A 25,112-nucleotide genomic window follows, 5' to 3' on the forward strand; every position below is an offset into this window, starting at 1 on the left:
CTAGATACATAGAGGCTGTGGAAACCCTGAACAGATGTCTGGTGGCAGTTTTGGGATAGATGAGGGCAAGCAAGCTGTTGCTCCTTCCCCAGAACAGGTTTTGCAACTGGCTGGCTTGCCAGATGTGATCCTTTTTTAGAGAAAGCATGCACTGCCTCACATCTTAGTAAGCCAACATTGAACCACAGTTCCAAATTTAGGAGGAGCCAGGATCAAAGTGCGAGCAGAGGAGAGAAAGGAAGGAGTGCACTTGGTCCATGCATGTTCTGGCCTTTGTAAACCATGCTTGGATTTTCTGAATTTCTGCCTTGTCTGCTGAACTGGTTGAATGCTGTCGATGCCCACATTCCTATAAGCTACATGTGCAGCACATGGCTGCTGATCATATGAATCTAGCCACTCCCACACTCATCCCGACCAGCAAAAAATAATGTCTGGATCTTGATAGTTGTTACTCTCCTGCACAGTGTGTAGGAACTTGGCTCTGGAATTTGTTGATCATCTAGGTCTGGACTGTTGCCTCAGGAGGGAATAACTTCCTGAATCTTGATTAGTGTGAACCAAGAATTAGCTGCTTATCAGTGGGGTAGCAGCAACTGGTAGGAATCTATGCCTTCCTGCTTTGATGCCCTTTTTTTTTGACCCTTGCTCTACCACCCTTGGTCTATTCCTGTTTCCTCTTTCTGTTTGTCTCAGCTCCCTGTTTATTGCATCCCTCTCTTCTGATCTACCTTCTGCTTTCAGTTGCCTTCTGTAAACCTGGACCATGAGTGTATTTCCCAAAGTTTACTACAGTGGTACTTCAGGTTACATACGCTTCAGGTTACATACTCTGCTAACCCAGAAATAGTGCTTCAGGTTAAGAACTTTGCTTCAGGATGAGAACAGAAATTGTGCTCCGGCGGCACGGCAGCAGCAGGAGGCCCCATTAGCTAAAGTGGTGCTTCAGGTTAAGAACAGTTTCAGGTTAAGCACGGACCTCTGGAACGAATTAAGTACTTAATCTGAGGTACCACTGTATTAACATTCAGAAGAGGGGTGGGGACTCTCTATCTGGCCTCTGGTACTGTCCCCGGGCTACACCTCACCAGTTTGGTTCTGTGACCCTCCTTTTTTTTGCATGGCTGCAATGTTTCTGCTGTAGACATTGGTTTCTTCATGAACTTTCGCCTCTGGCCTCACCCGCCCACAGGCATCGAACTTTGGGTGAGGAGTCAATCAAACAAATGGAAGAAATTTCTTCAGGTCCCTTCTCCTGGGCTGAAAATGCTAAGACCAAAATTGCAGGATTGCTCTGTGGGTGGCCAGCCATCCCTTCCCCCCACAGCCTGGCTTATGAGCATAGGAAGCGGGACACACAAATTGTTTGTGATGCGTGCAAATTGCCACAGCCGTGGGTTGAGTGTGGCGTGCTAAGTGATTCAGCAAACTTATTGGCTCTATGCCCAGGCGGAAACAAGAAATAAAAGAAACCACTTTTTACTAAAAACACGCACCACTTTGGATTTTAGCTATCCTGGAAGGTTTTGCTGAAGATAAAAGAAGATTATTTTAAATAAAAAATAAAGGTCATGCAAACTCTCTTTGCCCATTGGTTATGCTGGGACAGCGGAAGGCCATTGTGCTAGCCTTCTCCAAACCTGGTAGCTGCGTTTAGCATGCCCCAGCCACGTTATCATGATTTGGTACTGAGAACTAGGCACTCGCTCAAATAAAATGTGGAATTTTAGAAAGTGCCAATGAAGTAGCAGCTCGTGCCTTTGTAAAAAAAGTGTTTGGTAACCAGCTTCCTTGGAGGGTTGCTTTGAGAGTGAAGTTAGGAGTGGGCCAAGGCCCTGACTGCTTCCCACAGCCTTATATTACCTGGTGTCATAGAATTGTACAGATGGAAGGAACCCTAAGGATCATCTAGTCCAGCGGTTCTCAACCTGTGGGTCCCCAGATGTTGTTGGACTACAACTCCCATCATCCCTGAGCTCTGGCCTTGCTAGCTAGGGGTGATGGGAGTTGTAGTCCAACAACATCTGGGGACCCACAGGTTGAGAAAGGCTGATCTAGTCCAATGCAGCGGACCCATATGGGGTTCGAACTTGCAACCTTGGCACTACCAGCATCATGCTGTATCCAAGTGAGCTATCCAAGCTGGTTTCTGATACTGTTGCTGCAGATCACACTCCACAGTCTCTCTTGCCCCTTGATGGCCAACTAGGGAATCTGCAGGGGGCTAGATTTGGCCCAGAGGTCTTCAGTTTCTGATTACCTGAGAGTGGACCCTTCCAGTCTTTATATGGTGATGGGACACCTTTGTGCCTCCTCTGTATTCTCTTCCATCTGTTCCAGCTTCTTAGACGTTATAAGACATGTTATAATTTGTGTTGTTAGTAGCATCTACTGGCTGCAAAGAGAAGTGCCTCGCAGCAGCTATTGTCCCCTTGTTTTACATTGGGTAGATTCAGCCCACTAAAGGGTTTATTCTCTCCCCCCCCGCCCCCAGCCAGATCATTTGCTCAAACACTTTTATGCCTGCCTTTAAAAAAGGAACTTAAATGCAAAATTGGGTACCAGATCTCCATTCCTTCCTCTCCCCCTCTTAATTCCCTAATTATTTATCAAACCAGTGACCTGCCAAGTATTTCATTTTCTACCATATATTCTCGCTTTGTAGGCTGTTGTTGCTCTAGCCTTCTTTAATTGCATTTTAAATTTGTTTATACAGGCAACAACAACAACAAAAAAAGCTACATTATAAATGTTGGATGTACCAGCAGCAGCAAATCACAGACTTTACCAGGGGCTATTCTTGGTCTGTAGAAGCATCAGGAAACCTAAGCATATGTTGGATGTTAGCCTGGGTGTACACAATGTGTCCTATTTATTCAAGGTTTCCTTTGAAGCTGCAACTTACAAGTTTGTTTCTTAGGGGTACATGTCAGACTTCATTTAGCATTTGTTGGTATTCAGATACTGCTGAATAGCAAAAAGGCAACATTTTGGGGGAGGAATGTGGCTGCTATCTGAGCAGTGATCTGTCAGTTTCATTTATGTAGCTCAAGGAAAATTAGTAAAGAGGCACTATGGAAAAACCAACACTGAGATTTCTAGAGGAATTTCTAAGCGGTTTCTTTTTGGAAGCAGAGAGAATTTGATTTCAATGTTTTGAAGCTGTAACGTGGGATGCTAGGGAAACCATGTGCAACTTGGCTATTAGAAATAAAAATTACCTCTTAAAAAATAAATACTAAGCATTCACACAAAGCATTTGCTGATTTAAATGGCAAGAGTCTTGCTTAGATATTTGATTATGCTTCTATTAAAAGACTCTCTTTAAAGATTCTAGTTGAAGCATAGGCATGTTTTGAAGACATTGATTTTAGACAATATGTATATAACATCTTTTAAAATCTTGGGAACATTTTGTAAACAGTTCTAATTTGCTATACTAAGGCTGCAATCCTGTACACACTTACCAGGGAGTAAGTACTAAAGAAACCAATGGGGCTTACTTCTGAGTAGGCACACATACAAACTGTTATATGTGCCTTTTAAGAAATAAGTTCCATTGGGTAAATTCAGTGGTGTTTGTGTGCCAGCGGAACAGACTTCTACTTTGGGGAGGGGGGGAGGAAAGGAAGAGAAAACGCCGTTGCACGAGAGGATGCCCATTCTGATCACACACAGACACCATTTTATTTCAGCCAATGCAACTTATTATTATTAATCCATGAATCACTTCCCATGAGGCATCCCAAAATGATTTACAATTTAATATAAAATAAATAAAAACAGTTCAAACTCCCTTAGTAAGCTCTGCCCCGCACATTCTTAAAGAAATAAGAATTAGAAGAAGCATATATTTGAGACTTAAGGGGTTTAAGATATACTAACAAATATGAAACATTTGCATGTATCTGTTTAGAATAGGAGAAAGTTTCTTAATTATTGTCGGGGGGGTGAGTGGTCATGTCACTTTTGAAAAGTGAGACTCTCGCTCATTGTAAACCCTACAAGATTTTTTTGATTTTTTTTAATGTAGGGGGACAAAAGCACAAAAAAATCAATGGGAAAAACCTGAAGAACATTCATTAAGCTGTCAGCAGTGGAATAAGTACTCCCCCCCTTCTAGCCTCCTATGGTTGTCTTTCCAGCGTGCACTGAATTATGAAAAGTTACAGGTTTATAATTTTACTTTTGACTAATTTATAATTTCGAGGCTATCAAGGTATATAATTGGGGGCGCACAGCTCAGTAGAGAACTTGCGCAGTTCTAAAACTTCATACGCTTAATTTCCAGCGTTTTTCTCATTTGGAAATGAAAACAGTGTGACAAGCTGCCATTGAAAAGGTTCCTTGAAGCACGCTCCTCACAATGGAAATATGACAACCTCTTTGGCGGTGCAAATCCACAGGTAGCAAGAAGCAGCAAACCGAGGGAACTGTTATGGGTAGTTAAAGGCAGTGCTGAGACTCGGAATTATTTTGAATAATTCCTATAAACTGGAACTCTTTAGGGGGAAACCTGCACTTACCTGCAGCGAGGATGGCTGTAGATGTGGAGAGCTGATTTCCTGTTTGTGGCGGAATATATGGGAAATGAATCATTTACCGTCGGATTGTGGCATCTTTATTTTTAATTGAAGGGCTCTTACTACTGTGGTTTAGTGTAAATAGTATGTGGAAGAAGGAAGTCTAAAATTTCAAGTATCCTGATGAATTACGACTGATATTCTGCTTTGGTGCACAGTGTTATGAGATACCTGTTCTTTGCAGTTGTTGTTTCCAGTACCTTTTTGTGGCATTTCATCCCTCAGAAGAAGAATGAAGATCAATTTAATTTAATTTAATTTAATAAAATGAACTTGATGCCCCTCAATCACGAATGCCCTCATAAACACCGTGTAGTCTCCCTTCCATGTTTGAACTGCTTTTCTCTCTCTCATCTTCTCCTTGCCCCCCAAAGTCACAGAGGGCAGCCGCACATATAAGCATACCTACTGGACTCCTTGTTTTTATTCCTAACAAAAGGCCGGCTCTACATTCCATAGCACCGCGGTTGCTGGAGGCGCCGTTCCCAAAAGCATGCAGATGATAACTGCATCTCCTGCTGTACCTGTAACAATTTAATTGTATAAGTCAGCCCAGTCAAGCATCCCCAGCACATGACTGGGAGACATGAAATTCATTGTCATTATTGTCCCTGTCATTTTGGATCATTATATCCTGCTGTAGAATTTTCCTCACTTCAGTGCTTTTTTTTTTCCTCCAGGAACCGGGGATTATGGCTGAGGTTGGGGTGGGGGCAGGACTGTGAACTACATTTACCTCAGGGGAGCCACAGATTAAATTGGCTTTGCTCTCTGACTTGCTGGATTCATCTATTTGTATGCTGTGAGTTTAAGGTTGGAAATTTACGAGTACCTGAGTGAATTTCCATGGTCCTGGCTTTATTTGGTTTATGTATTATTATTATTATTATTATTATTATTGAGAACTGAACAGTACTTCTTGCTCCTCTTCACAAGAATCAAAATGTGGGTTGGTTCTTCTTAACCCATTTTATCCTTAAAAGATCCCACGTTATTCTATAGGAAAGTGACATTATTTGCACGTTACACCACAAATACATCTGTATTCCCCAGCTTGTCATGGCTTTTCAGAGGCAAGATTCCATTGAAGCATGTAATTTATATGTGTGTGTTTTATGCGAACTTAATGGTAGGCCATTAGTTAATATGTATCTTGTTCCATAATATAGGCATGGCGGTGTCATGGATACTGCTAAGAAAAGAAAAATGCTCTTGTGGGAGGCAGATTTTTTTCGTTTTGGTGCATGAAACTTTGAAAGACTCCTAGCTATTTCCCAAATTTTTAAAAAATACGAATTGAATAAAAGGCAGCTAGGTGACTTTGTTTTCTTTCTTCATTGTGGTACAGGGATAAAACTTGATTGGGGTAGGGTAGGGTTGAAATACTGCCTCTAGACCCCCCAACCCTAACGTGCCTCTGATTTGATTTATTACATTTCTAGGCCACTTTTCATTCAAAAGAACCTCAAAGCGGCTTACAAATAAATGGCAATAACCTGATGGAACATAATGGAACATCGCAAACACAGCATAAATCAGGCATCCCCAGACTTGGCCCTCCAGCTGTTTTGGGACTACAACTCCCGTCATCCCTAGCTAACAGGACCAGTGATCAGGGATGATGGGAATTGTAAGTCCAACAACAGCTGGAGGGCCGAGGTTGAGAAAGCCTGGCATAAATTATATAGAATAATTAACAAATCACCAGTGAAAACAATTACCAATCTACAAAACACTGTTAACCAAGCAAGAAATAAAAAATAAGCTAAAACATCAGGATTGGAGCAAAAGTCATATGATTTAGCAAATCAATACAGCGTTTAGAATCTATAAAACAATATTAGCAATATTAAGAAAATAGCAGCCGAAAAATAAACTCAGCACTGTTAAATTCATATACACGCTCTCCACACCCTATGACTCATAATCTTTCACTCTGTTCAGCTCATTGAGACCCTTCTACCCATGGCAGCAACTCCTTTGTGAAGGTTCCTCGGGCTGGAGGGTGGAGCAAGGTGGGTGGAAAAAGGCACTGCCCTACTGGCCAACCCAGTGTCTCTCTTCCCTCTCTGCCTCCGCCCTGTGCCTGGCCAAGTGACTACAATCATCTTTGCCCCGATGAGCAGAGTTGGGGTGGTAGTTGTATCTGTAAGAGGCAGGAGTTCCCATTGGTGGTAGAAACTGCTACCTGCAACAGCTGCCTTTAAAGAGCCAGATCTGGGTTCTGGAAGTGAGAAATAAAAGGAAGGTGCTGGAATGGCTTCACGTATTGATTGGAACTCCCCTTCCTCAATCCCTCCTTGCCCAGCCCACATTGTTGCCAGGCATTCCAGTAGAAATTAAGATATCTAATCATTCTGATTTTACCTGATTATATATGTAGCCTTTTTTGTGTGGGAGAATTCACCCTTAAGGAACATGGGTAGCACTGGCCAGTACCAACACAAATAAAGTTGCTTTGATGCGTATTAGACCTAGTTGACTCATAGTACAGAAGAAGTCAGTATAATAAATGCTCCAGTTGTATATAATTGCTGTTCTCTCTTTTTGGTGTGGAATTGGCCCTTGCATATTTGATAAAAACCCTGATTGGGAGACTTGTTGTTGGGGACCCTAACTGAAGTGGCTACGAAGAAGGCCAAGACATTAAAATCTCAGGTGTTTATTGAACTTTGAGCATGAAAGGTTTTGCTGTTTGGGATAAAATCTCCCCTCCCCATCACCTCAAAAACTGATTGCATTTAATGGTTGCTACTTATTTAAAGTTCAGCCCCCTGCCACGAGTTTATTTTTGAGCAATTGACGTTATTTGACTGCATCTTTGGGGCTGCTGCTGTTCATTTTGCTGTTAACCACGTAGCATGACAGGCACACACCAATAACCTTTATACGTATACAGATCCTCCATTGGTTTGTAGCTCCCTCACATGCATATGTAGGTTTTTAAAGCTGTTGGTCGTCCATATGCTTTTTCTGTGAACCGCAAATAACATCAGTGTATGCACGGCCACCACACTGCCACGTTATGTATGGAATTGTCCTCAGTTTTTGGTGCTGCCATGACTGGTTCTATTTAAGTTGATGTATAAATATTTCTACCACACTTAAGAGCTTTCAGTCTCCGCTGGCTAAATTCAATTACAGTGGACCCTCTGGATACGAATTAAATTCGTTCTGGGGGTCTGTCCGCAACCCAAAAAGTCTGTAGGCAGAGGTGCTGCTTCTGTGCATGTGTGCGCGGCGAAATCCAGAAGTATACACTTCCAGGTTTGCCATGTTCATATCCCAAAAGTTACGTATCCAGAGCGGTACATAACTAGAGAATCCACTGTATTGTTTTGTCATTTTAGATATGTGCCATTTTCTTTGGAAGTAGATCTTCTATAATTGTAATAAATACATACTCTACTTAAGGTGTTTCCCCCCATCTTTTTGTTGCTTCCTTTTCCTGCAGCGAACAAGGATTCCTCATTATTTATTTAGAAACTACCACATGTCTCCAGTGAGTGATGAAGTCACTCTGCTTCATGAAGAGTAATTCTGCATCTTCCATATATCTCTGACATATTACCTCCTGTCTCTTTTTATACCCTTAGATCATAATTCTGGTTTTAGTTGGTTTAGATAAGGTCACGTAAGAGGAAGTAATTTCCTTGATGTCCTATGAAGTGGGCAATAGTTCATAAAACTATTAACTGGGCTCCACTTGAGCAATTGTGATATGAGACGAGATACGAAAAATAGCTATTGACCAATTCCAATGGAAAGAAAATGCTTGTGCCTGTGTGTGCGTTTGCGTATGCGTTGTGTGTGTGATGCAAACATAAAAATGCAACTTTTGTCCTCACCGATGCTTCTCACAGAGAATTAGAAAGTTGTGATTTGGTATGCATGTAGGCTGACAGGCTGGTTGTTTGAAAAGTCTGCAAATGGGACATTTTAAATGGAGTGGAGCCTTTACGTGGCCAACAACACAGTCCAAGCCGAGTTCCCCATGGGCTCAACAGGGTTGTGATAGTTTGTATTGGAGAGAGCTGGGGGAGGTTTTGCAGCAGCCACAAATTCACGTCCGCTCTAGACAAGCAGTTGGGTAGAAGAGGATGGGACGTCTCTCCTCACAGTCTTCCAAAATCTCCGAATTGCATCAGAATAGAATTTTAATGGCAGCCAGGATTGTATCTCTAGTTGCAGAATTCAAGCTGCATTGTGCCTTTTCGTCTATACCAGCCTTTGTCCACCTGATGCCCTCTGGATGCACTGACCTGCAGCTCCCATCAGTCCCAGCCAGAATGGCCAGGTTGGCAAAGACTGGTCTCCATGTGTGCATATGTGCGCACGCACAAACACACAAAATTTATATAAAGATTTCTATACACACAAGATGTGTTAATTATCCCTTGTTTAATAATGTGCACTGACATCGCCACATTTGTCCAACATTGTAGCATGGCCACAGAAAGGCTGTCAAGACATTTTTCATTGTGACATTTTAGCGTGCCTTCCCTAAACTGGCACTGACAACATTTTGCTTTCATTTTAACACTATGCGTTTACTTACCCTGACACTGCAATAAGATGCCTTTGACAAGTTGAAGGCTGATACAAAGGAAGTGGGGTAACAACATAATTAAAAGCCAACACCACGAAGTAAATCCTAATTCTGATCTGCCCCTCGCAACTCGCCCCCCTCCCCATGAAGAGAAATTCATTATCTGGGAAGGCCTCTGGCATTGCACTTCTAAGTGCCTGAGCAGTGATTCACACCTGGTGTCATGCTAGTCATTCCTCTCTGACTAGATACCACTAGAATATCATTATTTTTACCTTTGATACAAACGAAGATAATACCTTTTTCATTGGATCAGTTTCCAGTTATTAAAGCTTTCAAAGTACATTGAATTCCCCATCAGCAAACCAATATCTCGTGCATCCGTAGAATACATTTAAAGCCCTCTTAAAATTGTGGCTCTGTGAAAAGTCTCCTAACAGCCCTCAGCTCCCTTAACAATTTACAGTTTGATCAGTAAGAGCATGAGGCTCTTGATCTCAGGGTCGTGGGTTCGAAACCCATGGTAGGCAAAAATAATCCTGGATTGTAGGGGATTGGACTAGATTGCCCTTGTCATCCCTTCCAACACTACAGTTCTATGATTCTATTATTATTTGAGGGAAACCATGACTGTGAACGTGCATAGGAGTGCTTTTAAATGTATGGTGTGGATCTGACCTTTGTTTTGTATAATGCTCTTTTCATTTTACCATAGAACTTGCCAAACTTCTCCAGTAACATGCTGGTTTTTGTTTTTGTATTTTGGGGGGCATGTTCACATTTTGTCCCTCTTTTTGCATGGAAGTCCACAGCTGACGTTCCCAAATCTTGTGATGCTACTAGGCTAAAGCAGGAGCAGGAGGATTGTCTGAGGTCTCCCTACTAGGCTAACAGGCGGAGACATAATTGACAAGTCAGTGACAGAAGATTAGGGAAATAAAATGGTACTGAACTTTCTGTAGAACCACATCTGCTGAGTGGCTAGCAAAAAGGCGATGCTCCTCTTGACAGAGTCAAGACATGCATTCTTTCCTACATTTACGAGAGATTGAAAAGGAACTAGTAACAGCCAAGCTCTTTTTGCGAGACCAGTCTCTGGTGACTCTAAGGAAACTGGGACATTACAGAGTCTTAGAGGAAGGCAGAAAGGCTCTGTGGGTGTGTGAATGTTGGGTTTCTTTTGTTTAGAACCAAAGGGGGTGTGGAGCTGGGTTAGACATTTGTGAATTATATACAGAAGAACATGAGCCGTGATAGAAAGTGTTGCCTTCATTGGTCAACGGAATGCTGATCTCAAGAATTCCCATTTACACTGTTTGGCCCCTTCTGCCTTACTAAGCTATAAAAAAGCTATACTAAGCTAGGACTCTGGGTTGCTGGGCATTTTTAATAGGTTCACTATGCACTTTATTCTGATGAATATGTACCCTGTAAATCTATCTATCTATCTATCTATCTATCTATCTATCTATCTATCTGTCTGTCTAGATACAGATAGGCTGCTTCTGCCTTCAGCTGCTCCACTGTAAATCTGCAGTGAGATTTACATCATAATCGCAGATAGAATTCAATGCAGAATCACACCAAGATTGTCCTGATGACCCTGACTGAAAACTTATGTGAATTGCAGCCTGGTCAATACACAGCGAAGGCTAAAAATGGAGCTGGTTGGGAAGGAAGGTTGAAAGAGAAGCTACAGCACAGTTACGTTGGCCACAATTATTAAGAGGTTCTCTCCCCCCCCCCTTCCCACAACCCTGTACTACTCGGCTCACAACATTTTGCTGAGTCCTCCTGGAGAGGCTTTCTGGTGGTGGTGGGGCGGTTCCTGGAGGCTTCGGTGGGGAGGATGAGGAAAGAAAGGTTCATTGCGCAATATTGCATTCTGCATGTGCAGCGTTGGGTAGCACACAGAGTTATTTAAAAAGACAGTATTTTAATTTTTGAAAAATGAAATAGTATTCCCTCCCCTTTAAAAAGTGGTTTTTCCCCCCTCCGTCCTGTTTTATGTAATCCCCCTCCTCACAGATGGCTTTTGTTTGTCTTGTCCAGTCACTTGCAAGCTTTTGTTCCAAATGGTTTTGGCTTGTTCAGATCTTTTTGGGACAAATTAAGCATTCTGTGCTGTGATTTTTTGATATAAAAAAATCTGTCCGATCTGTCCTGAGAGGTGACAGAGCTAAAAGAAGAGGAAGAAAAAGGGGAGGTGAGGAGGGAGGACATAGACAAGAGCAGCAGCTAGCAGAGGGTAGAGTGTTAAGTGGACATGTGTTCAGGGCAAGTGCTGTGCTTTTACAATTCCTGCTACTTTGCCTACAGGTTAGCGGCTGTAGGCTTGAAGACAGCTGACTCAGCTCTTTACTATGAAAGAACACTGAATTATTTTGACAGCCCTGTTCTTTTATTTGTATATCTTCTTTCAGACCTGATGGCAATTTTTAAAAAAGACTTTCTGAATCTAAGAGTTATTACTGAAAGCAAAACAAAAACAAAATTGTCTGCAACCACAAAACATTTATCTTAGTCTTACCTACAATCCCATTGGTACACTAAAACTATATCTATCTATTCTGTCTGTCTATCTATCTATCTATCTATCTATCTATCTATCTATCCTATCTCTCTATCTTAATGTATTTTTAAAAACCAGACTTTTCTGCTTCTCTTCTCAACTTGTCGTCTTCCATAATATTTTGGTGCCAATTAACACTAATGGACAATTTGCTTTATTTTCTTGGTTGCATGGTCTATATCTCTTTTCCGAATAGCTCAGTGGGGAACTCAGGAGACACAGAAGCACCTTTTTATTGTATTATGTTATTTATTTAATATTTATAAATAACATAATAGCCGCTCTGAGCCCGGCTTCGACTGGGGAGGGCGGGATATAAATAAAAAATTATTATTATTATTATTATTATTATTATTATTATTATTATTATTAGTGCTTCTCGTTAACAAGGCTTGCCTCCAAGCAGTGTACAAGGATAAAATTTAAAATACATTAAAACAAATTAAGTACAAAAAAACCCAACAGAATCGCAGATGCCAAAGACAATTGGTCAGTGCTGATAGTTGGGGAAAGTCTGAGCAAACAGGGTGAGTTTTCAGTAAGAGTGGAAAGCACCCAATAACTCATTCCACCCAAATTGCAGAAAAGGAGGGCATTTCAGAGGGTAGGAGCTGCTAAGGAGAAGGCTAACTTTTGTCCTGCTACCAAATGGGCAGGTTGCAGCACTATCAGCAAGGTCTCTTGAGGATCTCTGTGATCTACGGAGTCTCTATAGGGAAGGTAGTCTTTCAGGAAACCAAGTTGCTCAGGGTATACGTTAACAACAGCACCTCTAAGGGAATGGCTAGTGAAGTGTCTTCAATTAGTCAACATGAACGAATTGATTCACGCATTTGTTTTTATAGAAGGAACGGTGTGTTTTATAAATCAACATTTGTTAAGAGGCACACCTATTTTGTGAATTATTGTAATGCAAATTTTCAAAAAAAGGTGGACTTGAAATAAAAAAAATATGTAAATTATGGGGGGGGGTTTGTTTTTTATTTAATCCAGCCTCAAACGAAGCAGAGGGCTTTGTAGCTAATAGTTCCTTCAACACAGGTGTGATCTGTGTTCTGTCACCAGTCTGCTCAGTATCCTGGCTGCCCAGTTGTGCAGTTTCTGAACCAACCTTAAGGGTTGTCCTACAAAGGGAGCACATTATAGCCATGCATTGAATATTAAGGGGAACTGTGGGCAGGGTGATGCCATGGCTCCCCTCTCTTGTTCCCCTCTGAGGAGAACTTGAATTTGTAGCCACATACTTTGAATCTACATAATTTGGATCTACATACTGAGGCTGCAACCTTATGCATGCTTACCTACAGTGAGTTCTACTTCCAAGTAAACAGCAGGACCAACTGTTAAAAGCCCTTTGCTTTTTAAACTTCCCTCAGGGAATCCTTTTCACAGCGAACTACATCTGTCAGGTCTAGGGCAGGCCCAACACTCTGAGGTTGCAGATCATCTATTTCAAGAACATTTAAATAGGGCTGTCAGTCAGGTATACATGGCAAATACCTAAACCCTTTTGCTGTCCTCTCTAACTGACCACCCTATCTGTCTCTCTGGACATGTTAGCATTATTATGTAGCCTAAAGACATAAGAACAACAAATGCTCCTGGAGTATAGTGCTGCTTTTATTTATTTATTTTTCCTTCCTGTATTTGTAGGCTTCCTTTCAGGGTTGTCCCTCATAAGAGTTCTCAACACTTTAGGAAAAATAGCAGTGATTGATGACATTGCAAGTCATAAAATAATTAAAATAATTAAAGCCCCATTAATACATCTGAAAATAGGGGTGGGGAACTGGATTTGAGCCAGTGTGCAGGATCCTTATCTTCTCCACCCCTGCAGGCCAAGTTTGACAGGTGGGTGGGGCCCACTTCTGCCATCCTGGTTTAATGTTAAGCTAGCTGATAGTGCTTTCAAAGTCTCGCGCACAGCACTTTGCCATCTCCAATGCTGGAGCTTGCAAAGCGCTGTTGACATAGCCTGCAAACCCCAACTGCTTCTTTATCTGCCTTGCACCTGGCGCCATATGTGATGTTGCGTGTAGGACCGGTGGGCCTGGCCTGGCCAAAAGGCCTCAGGAGCCAAATGGAGAGGCCTGGCAGGGGTGTTTAGGGCTGGAGGTTCCCCACCGCTGCCTCAATGCATAAAACCTGTGTTCTAATTCATGTTTTTCCTGTGTGCCTTTCCATGGCGAGACATGGATCTGGGTCATTGTCTTTATGCACTCTTCTATGGTATGGCTATGCCGAAATCACCCTTGATTTTCGTAGCACTGCTGAATTTGGGATAGTTGGTAACTTTTGTTACAATAACTTTTGTTTTAATAAATCTCGCTGAGATTGGCAGTTTGAAGAAAAGTCTTCTTATGGCAGGAGAGGAGAGCAGAGTTCCTTGTTTGTAACCACAGTGATCCGAACGCCACAATGATCTGAGCCAAAGACTAGTTACGAAACGCAAAGGGGATCCAAGCTATGGGGTGGGGGAACCCCCTTTGATTTATCCCTTTCCCAGTTGCATCTGCTGTCTCTTTTGAGAAACTTTGCTGCCCTTTTACCTAGCAGAACCATAGTGAGAAACCCACAAGACTCTCTATTCCCTGAGCATGTCTTGCTATTTTTAAAAGCTGTATTTCCAGTAAGTGGGTTACAGGTCCTTGTTAAATAGCATTTCACCAGTGAGAATATAACTGTAGTAGTTGCTGTAATTTACCATTGCTGAAATGTCCTCCACCTATTTTGGAAATCCTTCTTTATGTTAGAAGGCTTGTTTGTAGTTGTGTGTGTGATTTGGCTTTCAAACAACATACAGATTTCTAATTGTTCCGAGCAGGCATCCCCACAATCGGCCCTCCAGCTGTTTTGGGACTACAACTCCCATCATCCCTAGCTAACAGGACCACTGGTCAGGGATGATGGGAATTGTAGTCCCAAAAATCTGGAGAGCCATTTGAGGATGCCTGGTTCAGAGGCTACACATCCAAAGGGAGAATTTTAGCTCCTTTAAAAAACTAAACTTGTATGCTACCAATCTGCTTCTGGATACTTTCTGCATAACTTCATCCTATTCCATTAATTTATCGTGTGGCCTATTAGCTCTCTTTCTTAGTGTTGGGGAGGTTGCCATTTTTATTTAATTTATTTATAGTTTCTGAACTTACTCTGACTGTCTCCAGGCAGGTGAAGTGACAAGCAATTTTTTATATATATATGTAATTGAAAAATAAAATAAAATCAAAACCTTCTGTTTTTTAAACAAAAGCTATTGTTCCCAGCTCCCTTGATTTTTTGTATGCTTTGGGGTTTTGTTTTCCCTAGGCCCTATTTAGCTTGCTTAAGCTTCCCTCGGCGGACTTCTTCCACATTGGAATGAGAAGTTTTGAAGCCGCGTAAGAGTTCTGGGAGCCATTGATCCTCCTTCTACGTTTTTGCCCTTTTGGTTTTCGAAACGGATTGCTCGCATAGCGGCTGGGTGTTGCTCTGGCAGAATCGGAAGGGGCCGAACTTTACATAAATCATTTATACTGAACGCTTGGTATGCTGGCAACATAAATCAACAGCAGTATCCATTACCATTCATTCAAACCCCCCCCCCCGTTTTTTTATCAGTATTATCTTGATAGAACCGATCCCAACTCATGGGCATGCTGAACTCTGCCGTCGGAACTCCAGCCCTTTGTAATTAATTATTCTGGGCACACAGAGCTTGGCCCTTGCTACGCAGAATAATTGCTCCCAGCCAACATCCAGGGTTTTAACTTCAGTGGCAATAATAAATAGAAAGTCTCAGGTGATGCCACTATTTTAAAGTAATTAATCATTTCCATTCTTCTTGCTCTCCCCTCTCTCCCCCCTCCCTTCCCCCTGCCAATGCTCTCTCTTCCATGTTGATCCCCCCCCCCTCCTCCTCAACTAGGAAGATTCTGTAATAAATCTTTAATGATATATATGTTAAGAGTGATCTGTTAACTAAACCTCCTTGGGTTCTTTCTTTGTGTGTGTTCAACAAGATTATATATAAATACACACACACACACACACACACACACACACACACCCAACCTTGTGAATGCCATTAGTTGCGAACTTAAAATGTGCATAAAATGAATGTCTTTTTCACCAGCAGCAGAGGCTTAGCAGTGGAATCCCTGAAAGATCATTGCTTGCTTCCTTTTTTAAAAAAAAATTAATGTCATGCAGCGTGTGTGTGCTATTAGAGATTGTTAATTAACACCAGTGGGGCCGTCAAAAAACAAATTCTTCGAAGATGCTGTATTAATGCCGGATTTGTGGAGGGGGGGCAGGGGTTGGTTTTAGAATCCTCCTCCTTCCAAAACAGAAAGCGTGTGGTTTGTTTTCATGTCAGGTCCTTGACTGAACAAATGCAAATCGCTCGTTTTGCAACGTATAAAAAAAACACATTGCTTGGACAGTAATCCCAGCTATTTGCAATTGTTTAAAAAATAACAATCGTACAAATACACTGTTTAGAACAATTGAGATGAATGCCCTGCCTTGCCAAGAGAAGACATTACTCTAAACAATGCTTGGTAAACCTGACCAGCCATCACATAGATTCGGTGTGACAGGGACAGATGTGACAGATCCGTTCTGACACACTTCCATACCACAAGTCAGTGGCTTGAGGTGACTCATGTCCTTCCCTTGATTCTGCCCCCTGCTGCAGGACAACACAACGATGCACGAATGAACCTTGCCATTGCCCTCACCGCTGCCAGGTATGGGGCTGCCACAGCCAATTACACTGAAGTGGTGCGCTTGCTGAAGAAGACGGATCCAAAGAGCGGGGCGAGCCGCGTCTGCGGCGCAAGGTGCAGGGATGTTCTAACAGGTAAGCAGCCTTCGCTCCCCTGTGGTATTTATAGAGCCCCTTTGCTTCCTCTTACCTAACAACAGGTAACTTGTGTTGGCCCACACACTCACAAGGCTGTACTTTTCAGAGACGGCGTTTCTAACGCTTGTCTCTTATGGTTCGGTGGATTCTGGCATTCCACTGGCATTCTTCCACTTCCCTTAATGTATGCAGTTTAGAGGACACAGTTGTTTTCCTGGATGAAGCACAGCTGTCCACAGATGCTGTGGTCCCCCCCCATTTCCCTTTCTGTTTAAGGAGACAGAAATTTTATTTATTTATTTATTTATTTCCCCTTATGTTAGAAAGAAGAAGTTAAGGAGGGGGAGTGCAGCGGGAGGCTGGAGTTTGTAAATATCACTTAACTGACAAAGGAGGCATATTTCCAAAGTGCAGTGGCATGTCATTAATGCCAATCATCTTTAACTTCTGTCAGGTTTTCATTCAAATCCTGGTGCTTTGGCAAGCTAAGCCACGCTTTACATCCAAGCCCTTCTGTCAAGAAAAGCTGACGTCGTAAAATAACCGTGTGGTGTGCGTTCAGTCATAGTACCATCTAACAAATTTCAGGGTTTAAGAATGCCATTAAACAGAGAACTCGATAAATAAAAGTAAAATCGGGAGAGGGGAATCTGAGAGGATTTTTCTCTCTCTCATTTTTTTCTTTTCTTTTTATTAAAATTATCCTCAAAATTATTTTCTGATTTTTGGTAACAATACTAGCTGCTAAGCTTCTGCAGTGTGCTCTCTCTCTCTCTCTCTCTCTCTCTCTCTCTCTCTCTCTCTCTCTGTGTGTGTGTGTGTTATGTGCATGTGTGTGTAGATAAATACACACACTTCACAATAGGTTAACTTCATAGATAAATTAATAATCCAGAGAGTCAGTGAACAGGGAAACAAATGGAGTATGTGATTGATGCTGTTTTCTTTCACAGGGCAGGAATTTGATGTCAGAGCCAAATGTGTTATCAATGCTACAGGACCTTTCACAGACTCCGTGCGGAAAATGGATGAGCAGAAAGTACCAAACATCTGTCAGCCAAGCGCAGGCGTTCATATTGTGATGCCTGGCTATTACAGGTAACGATATTCAAAAGCTGGATCATTTATAACAATCGGAAGAAGTGTGTCCAGTGTAGAAAATAAAGTTGTAGAGAGAGAGACTTGCTGTTGTTAATAGTGCAGGGTGAATGCAAGCTTTTATTTCCCCTTCTCTCTTCCCCCCCCCCCATTTTTGGTTTAGCTCAGAGGGGGGAAATGCTCTTACTGAGGACACATGGTACAGCCCTCCCCGTAACTCTGTCACCTTTTGAATGCTCGAAAGAGCATTGCTTGTGTGTTGCCATGCCAAAATCTGCCTCTGGAAGTGGAATGCTTTCATATCAAAGGGAAGGCTTGACTGGTTCAAACTAAAGTGGGTAAGGAAGATGCTTTCTCCCTTGCCTAATCTACTTCACCCCTGCTTCCCACTTAAATACTGGAGCATTTCATTTGTGCGACTGGCAGCAAGCGCCTTTGGAAGAACAGAAAGTGGGCAACTTTTTGCAGGGATTTCTTTCTTTCTTTGGCCATGCCTCAGTCGATCTTTTACCTCTAACCACTGCTGTGTCCTCCTGCTCCTCCCTGAGTCAGCGGCGGAGCAAGCTGATTGGGCGCCTGGGCATCATGCCCTCTGACCAGGGGCGGGACCTCCAAGGAGTCTGCCTGTCTCCTCCCACTCAGTCGCCCTCCAGCTGAGGGGGAGGCAGCGGGTGAGATGTTAGGGGCAGCGCAGAGCATGTGGGAGCCCAAGCCACCGCATCACTCCCAGGAGAGATGCGTGGCTCTGGTGAGCTGCAGGCCCCGCGGTGAGTCCCGCCTGGTATTTTGTCACCCCACTCAGTGGTGACCCCTGGGACGGACCACCCCCCCTTGCCCTGAGTATCATTTATTTGGTTGTTAAATTTCATCTGAGGATCATAGGGTGGTTTACAATATAAAAACACAAAAATACGTAACATAGTAACAAGCAATAACAATTCCCACCCGAGTTTAAAAGGCCATCGATTGCTTAATAAGCCAAAGGCCCGGGAGAAGAGGAATACTTTTGACGGTGCCAAAAGATACGTATTGAAGGCACCAGGCTAGCTTCCCTGAGTTTCGTGTGAGGAAAACTAACATGGATATGTGAGCTGAATCATAAAGCGTTTACGGCATAACAGCTAAAAGGTAGTCTTAAGCAAGTTGACTCCAGGCCTGTGGCTGCTGTATCAACCTGCATTACATGGCTGACCTAAAGAAGTGCTTTGAATACTTGAGATGTTCTACATAAATGCTAAGTATTAATAGCAGTGGATTCAAAGATGTCCCTCCACAAGGGGCAAACAAAGGCATTGTGACACCCGGGGTGGGGCGTCGCTACGTAGGGTGCATGTGCGGCATCGCTACGTATGATGCATGTGCCATACGTATGATGCGATGCCACACATGTGCTGTACATAGCGGTTGGCCCGCGGCACCACTCCAGCACCATACGGATGGTGCCGGGGTCCTCTGCTTGCGGCTTCAGCCACAAATGGAGGATCCTCCACATGCAGCTGCAGCGTCACGATGGCTGCTCGCTCCGCCACGACGGGGCGAGCCCCCGCGGGGTGCCTTCTTGTCACTCCCCCAGACATGGCACCCGGGGTGACCCCCCCGCACCCCTGTTGCGGTGCCGCTGCCCTCTACATGTGGACAAGGAGATCTTCAGCTCATGGGAAGAGGCGCTAGAACATCATGCAAGGAAAGTGTGTGGTGGTGGGGAATTCGAAATATGTTCTTCCACTTTTGAGGTTGTGTACGTATAAGAGCCCAAGAAGAAGCATGAGAACTGCTGTAGAACCTTCTTGTTATAAAGGACCCCTGACCATTAGGTCCAGTTGTAACCAATTCTGGGGTTGCAGCGTTCATCTCGCTTTATTGGCCGAGGGAGCCGGCGTACAGCTTCCAGGTCATGTGGCCAGCATGACTAAGCCGCTTCTGGTGAACCAGAGCAGCTCACGGAAACGCTGTTTACCTTCCCGCCAGAGCGGTACCTATTTATGTGCTTGCACTTTGATGTGCTTTCGAACTGCTAGGTTGGCAGGAGCAGGGACCGAGCAATGGAGCTCACCCCGTCACGGGGATTCGAAGCGCCGACCTTCTGATCGGCAAGTCCTAGGCTCTGTGGCTTAACCCACAGCGCCACCCGCATCCCTACTTCTTGTTATAGCCCTGCACAAACTCATTTGCATCATCTGCAGAACAGTGCTCCTCTTCTTCCACTTGGGTCTCTTGCTTTAGGCTAGAAAATCCCATTGAACCATTGCGTAGTCTTCCTGCATTTCATCTGCAGTATGGCTAACTGGAAGAGAACACATAGTTAAAACAGGATCGTAGCCAACAGCTGAGTAAGGTGTGTGGCATCTCAGCCCACCTTTACCAAGGAGACATAGGGCTTGTTTTCCCTGTATATAACTTTACCTGGCCTTGCCAGAGCAGAGCAGGTACAGGAATTGGCTGTTAATTCACAGCTTTGTTGGATTGCTACAGCCCTCAAGTGGTGCGGGATTTGTGTTCCAGCTCCTACCATTTATGGCGGCTAGCCAACATGGTGCTGTCCAGGTGTTTTGGACTACAACTCCCATGAGCCCTAGCCAGTATGGCTCTGTGGACAGGGAAGGTGGCATTTGTAGTCCACTAAACCAGAGGGCACCATGTTGGCTACCGCTGCTTGATGGTATCCCTGTTTTGGTAGTGGGATCCCCGTACTCAATCCAGCTCAGAGGTTCCGTCTTGTCAAAGTCTAGGGCATCCATTATTCACCTATAAAGTGACAGAACTCTCAGACAAGGATATCTTTATTACACTCTGCAGTTAATACATGCTTAAAACTGGACAGCTGGGGCAATTACTCGCAGCTATTTGCATGGTTGCTACGGCTACAGCCCACATCATCCACCTACTATAATGAACAAAACAAGTACACTCAAAAGCATTCAGTAGAGATGGAAGGCGGGAGCAGCTGAAAAACAAATATTTTGGCCTTTATTCTTTTGCAGTGCTGGTTACTCTGAACTATTACACCTTCAGTCTTAGATGGAGCCCAGGATTGTGTGTGCAATCTGGTTATATACTGTATAATAAACTCAGGGTCAGTCTCTCCCTTTGCCTTATTCCTCAGCATCTCTCAATATGCAACTGACTTTGTTTCAGCGACAACTCCTGCCTGTGCAGATCATTTGCTCTGCTGCTGAGTGAAAAGTAGATTGATCTCATCCTAAACATAGTTAAGCCGAGGAATTTGTCTGTATAAGAAATAATACACACCATGCAGAAATAAACAAACAAACGTGTGTATTAATTGAGCAACAGGTTTTTGCCCCCAGTGCCAACTAAATCCTGTTTAGCAGGAAAATGTGTGTCATTTCATTACAACTACTGGTCTCTTTGGGAAAGTACTTTGACATGATCTTGGGAAAATGGTAAATAGTTTAAAGGCTTTTTATGTGTAAATGTAGATAAGATTTAATTAATTTAATGTTAATACAATGCAAGCGTTTCCCAGTAGGTTCTTACATTTTTATATTCTTCATTAATAGTCCCTGTGTCCCTCTGCTCTCATTAATTCTGTTCTTCAGATACATGTCCTCATATAAGTACCTCCTGCATAACTTTCTCACACTCTGATGATGTTAGTGTGACTAATCTCATATAAATTTCAACCCTTAACCCAGTTGATGTCGCCTGTAGTTTCGGCTGCAGCAGTGGCTCTGGTTCTGCCTCTTAGAAGATGTAAAAACAGATCCCTGATCCGAAGATGGGCATTCCTATTTTCTTTGAGAACAGTGTTAACATAGATTCTGCCTGCAGCAGTTACATCATTGGATGTAACATTCAAAAGGATGTAAACTATCCAACACCGTAGCTAAAGGAGCTTTTCCTTGAATTCAAAAATTAAAGGTAGACACGTTGGCTGTGAGAAAAAAACCCAAAATCCACATTAGGGTAATACCTTTATTGCACCAACCAGTACTCTTACTCAGGCTAGAGTAAAACAAAGCAAGGCAAGGTTTGGGGCATTGGCTGGTGGTAACATCATGAATCTGTATCTGTTGATAGCCGTAAGGAAGAAATTAACAGGAGGCAGCAAACATTTTTCAGTACAGTGCAGGCATCTGGTTGCATCAAGGCCTACTGGGAAGAAGAAATAAAGCAATGGCAGATTCCAAATGAATTTTTAAAAAACCCAATTGTTACCCAGGTCTGCCTCATTTCTTAGATGAAACACGCAGATTTATTGAAGATGAGAATAAAAAGAAACTAGATCACGGGTGTCAAACACAAGGCCCGCGGGCCGAATGCGGCCCGCCAGACCTCGTCATGTGGCCCGTGTAGCCGCTGCCGGCTGCCAGCCTTCACCTTTTCTCACTTTTTTTTTTTGACACAAGAAAGCCGCCTCTTCAGCGCATGCACGGCAGCCTACAAGCCAGAGAACGTCTGCCCTCTAGCGGCGCCGGCCGTTCTACACAGGAAACCTCCACTTTACATGCATTCAGGAAACCTCCACTTGTTTTTATGTTGAGCGCATATTGAGTCCTATAGATACAACCGGCCCTTTGAGGGTGACCAAACTGCTGATGCGGCCCCCGATGAATTTGCGTTTGACACCCCTGAACTAGATAGTCTTATGTATCTGAAGATCTTTATACAGCTGTACCTTGGTTTTTGAACAGCTTAGTTCTTTAGCTCTGGAACACCGCAAACCCGGAAGTGACTGTTCCGGTTTATGAACTATTTTGGGAAGCTGAACGTCTGATGGGGCTTCTGTGGCTTCCGATTGGCAGCAGAAGCTTCCTGCAGCCAATCAGAAGCCACGCTTTGGTTTCCAAACATTTTGGAAGTCGAACGGACTTCCGGAATGGATTCCATTCGACTTCCAAGGTACGACTGTATATCTGAAGTCTTTATATATATCTGAAGATCACAGGGCAGTTTACAATATAAAAACACATATATAGCATAATAACAAACAATAACAATAACCCCACTACCACCACTGTTTAAAAGGCCATGGATAATTTAATTATTAACCAAAGGCTTCGCTGCCGCCCGCCAGCATTTTAAGATCGCCCCGGGACAGCGGAGAAGTCCCGGGAAGGCAGGTGGTCGGGAGCAAAGACTTTTGCCCCCTGCCGGCCTTCAGAAGAGGTCCAGGACCTCTTCTGAAGGCCGGCGGTGGGCGAAAGTCTTTGCTCCCCACCACCAGCATTTGAAAAGAGGTCCCCGGAGATTTCCCTATGGGCTTTCTTCTTGCAAAGCAAGCCCATAGGGAAATTCGTCTGGCGAAGCACCTCGAAAAACGGAAAACTCTTTCTTCTTGCGAGTTTTCCGTCTTGCGAGGCATTCGTCTTGCGAGGTACCACTGTACTGTATGCTTGAATCTCACCCTGATTGTATTCTGGAATTTTCTGTTATTTGTCAGAGTAATTATTGGAAGAAGATCGAACAGGCAGTGATAGAAATGGGTAAGAAAGTGGGATTTGAAATCATTTACCATTTTCCCCAATTTAGGTTCTTCTAGCAATTCCATGATATTAAAAAAGAACGTAAATGTTCTCCCAGCAATCTTTGCAAAGAATACACTCAGCCTCTCTGTAGTTCTGCTTATTTTATGCCAATTTAGAAACCTTATTTGAAAACTTACCGAAAGTTTTTTGAAGATTCTGAGTCTGTATATTAAATTTCTAAGTTTTCCTGCCTCTCTAAATCAATAGTGAATTCATTTTGAAAAGTAATTACTTGTCTGCCATGGTTTACCTTACAAGTCCATGTTGACACCTACTTTTTAAGCTCTGCTTCTCCAAATGTATTCTTAAGCTGTATATAAATATCATCTCAAAGACTTCTTAGTTGTAGAACTTACACTTAAGGTGTATGTAATTGTCATCTTCTCTTGGAGGGGCACTTCACATATGACATTTTTCCTTCAACAGGAAAATATGTGCAGGAAAAAAACATGTGCACAGTCATGTATGAGAGTGAATGAGTTTCTGTTTGGATGTAACTATATGGGTCTTTTATTATTATCAAGCTTAGAAGCTAATTCACAACAACCTGTGATTTGACTACTGCTTGAGTTACTATACTTTGCATTAAAACAGGTCTATCTTACTCAGATGCCAGCTATTATTATTATTATTATTATTATTATTATTATTATTATATCTCACTTTTCCTCCAAGGAGCTCAAGGTAGCATGCATGGTTCTCCCCTCTCCAGTTTATCCTCACGGCAACCCTGTGAGGTAGGTTAGACTGAAAGATGGCGGCAGGCTCAAGGTCACCCAGTGAGCTTCATGCCTATGTGCCAGTTTGAATCCTGGTCTCCAAAGTTCAACACTCCAACCATTGCACCACACTCCAATGTGTTTGGTTGTTCCTCCCCATTGTCCGCTTCATTACAGTCTCTAGCGGCTGTTTCTGCCTCCTTAAAGTGTGGGGCTTACAATCCCTATCCAACTAACCACATGGACCAGCTGCCAGGTTAAAGGCTGATACACACACACACACACACACACACACACACACTCTCTCTTTTTAAATCTAAGATAAAAACACTATTGCCTGGCCTTTTACGTTCCCTACTACCAAACAACACCATCTTTCCATGAGATTAGGTCACTTCAGCTGTGCTGCAAACTAATATAGAGAGCAGATACCCAAAGACAGCAAGTTGAGCCAGAGAATACAGGCCATTGTGAAAACATATTTAAAAGGATATTCCTGTTTTTTAGAGATTGTGAACATAATACGACTGCACATATAACTTCCTCTCTTATTTGCATGGTTGTGCCTCACGTGGCCACTTAACACTCTTTCTTTCTCAGAATAACAGATGCTGGAAGGGAAACGGGAATCTGCTTGTGAGCTTTCCAAAGCTTTCCTCTGAACCCTAATTGTGCTCGGTATAAGTTCTGTGAGTTCGGCAACAAGTGTCCCCAGTGTTATTCATATGTCTCCTAAACAAGTGCTTCTTAGTATTTTATTTCTGCCTTTTTTCCTTTTGCTCTGAATGTTTTAAGGGATATGTTAATATATATATATATTTAAAAAAACAAATTTGCTTTATTCCAGCCCCGATAATATGGGACTCCTTGACCCATCCACTAGTGATGGCAGAGTGATTTTCTTCTTGCCATGGCAAAAGATGACTATTGCTGGTACCACGGATACTGCAACCGAAGTCACAAGTCACCCAATTCCCACAGAAGAAGATATCAATTTCATTTTGACGGAAGTGCGCAACTATCTTAGTTGCGATGTTGAAGGTAATTTTCGGTAAAATTAGCTCCAAGAATACTTCTGGGTCTATAAACCATGTTCTTTTCATAAACTTTAAATTCCGGCTAATGGATTATAGCAAAAGCTTTCGTGGCTATAGGTGCCTGAAATGTTATCTTGAGTTGCAGGTATATACTGTATGCACACAGTTGCGGGATGGAGGAACAGACTTTAAATAAACAAGTTGGGTGGAAATGAAATG

The 25,112-nt window shown here is 42.9% G+C and overlaps 1 protein-coding gene across 3 annotated transcripts in view; it reads left to right on the plus strand.

Moving 5' to 3' along the window:
- The window catches only part of GPD2 (glycerol-3-phosphate dehydrogenase 2), an 83,792-nt gene that overhangs the window by 34,671 nt on the left and 24,009 nt on the right, over positions 1–25,112 (plus strand). For all 3 annotated transcript variants that reach the window (XM_053407306.1, XM_053407297.1, XM_053407315.1), the window contains exons 7-9: positions 16,383–16,547; positions 17,504–17,648; positions 24,704–24,897. In XM_053407306.1, coding sequence (XP_053263281.1) covers positions 16,383–16,547; positions 17,504–17,648; positions 24,704–24,897 — 504 coding nt within the window. The remainder of the gene's footprint in view (positions 1–16,382; positions 16,548–17,503; positions 17,649–24,703; positions 24,898–25,112) is intronic.

Source organism: Podarcis raffonei, chromosome 1 (assembly GCF_027172205.1).
Source record: "Podarcis raffonei isolate rPodRaf1 chromosome 1, rPodRaf1.pri, whole genome shotgun sequence".
Classification (NCBI taxonomy): Eukaryota; Metazoa; Chordata; class Lepidosauria; order Squamata; family Lacertidae; genus Podarcis; species Podarcis raffonei.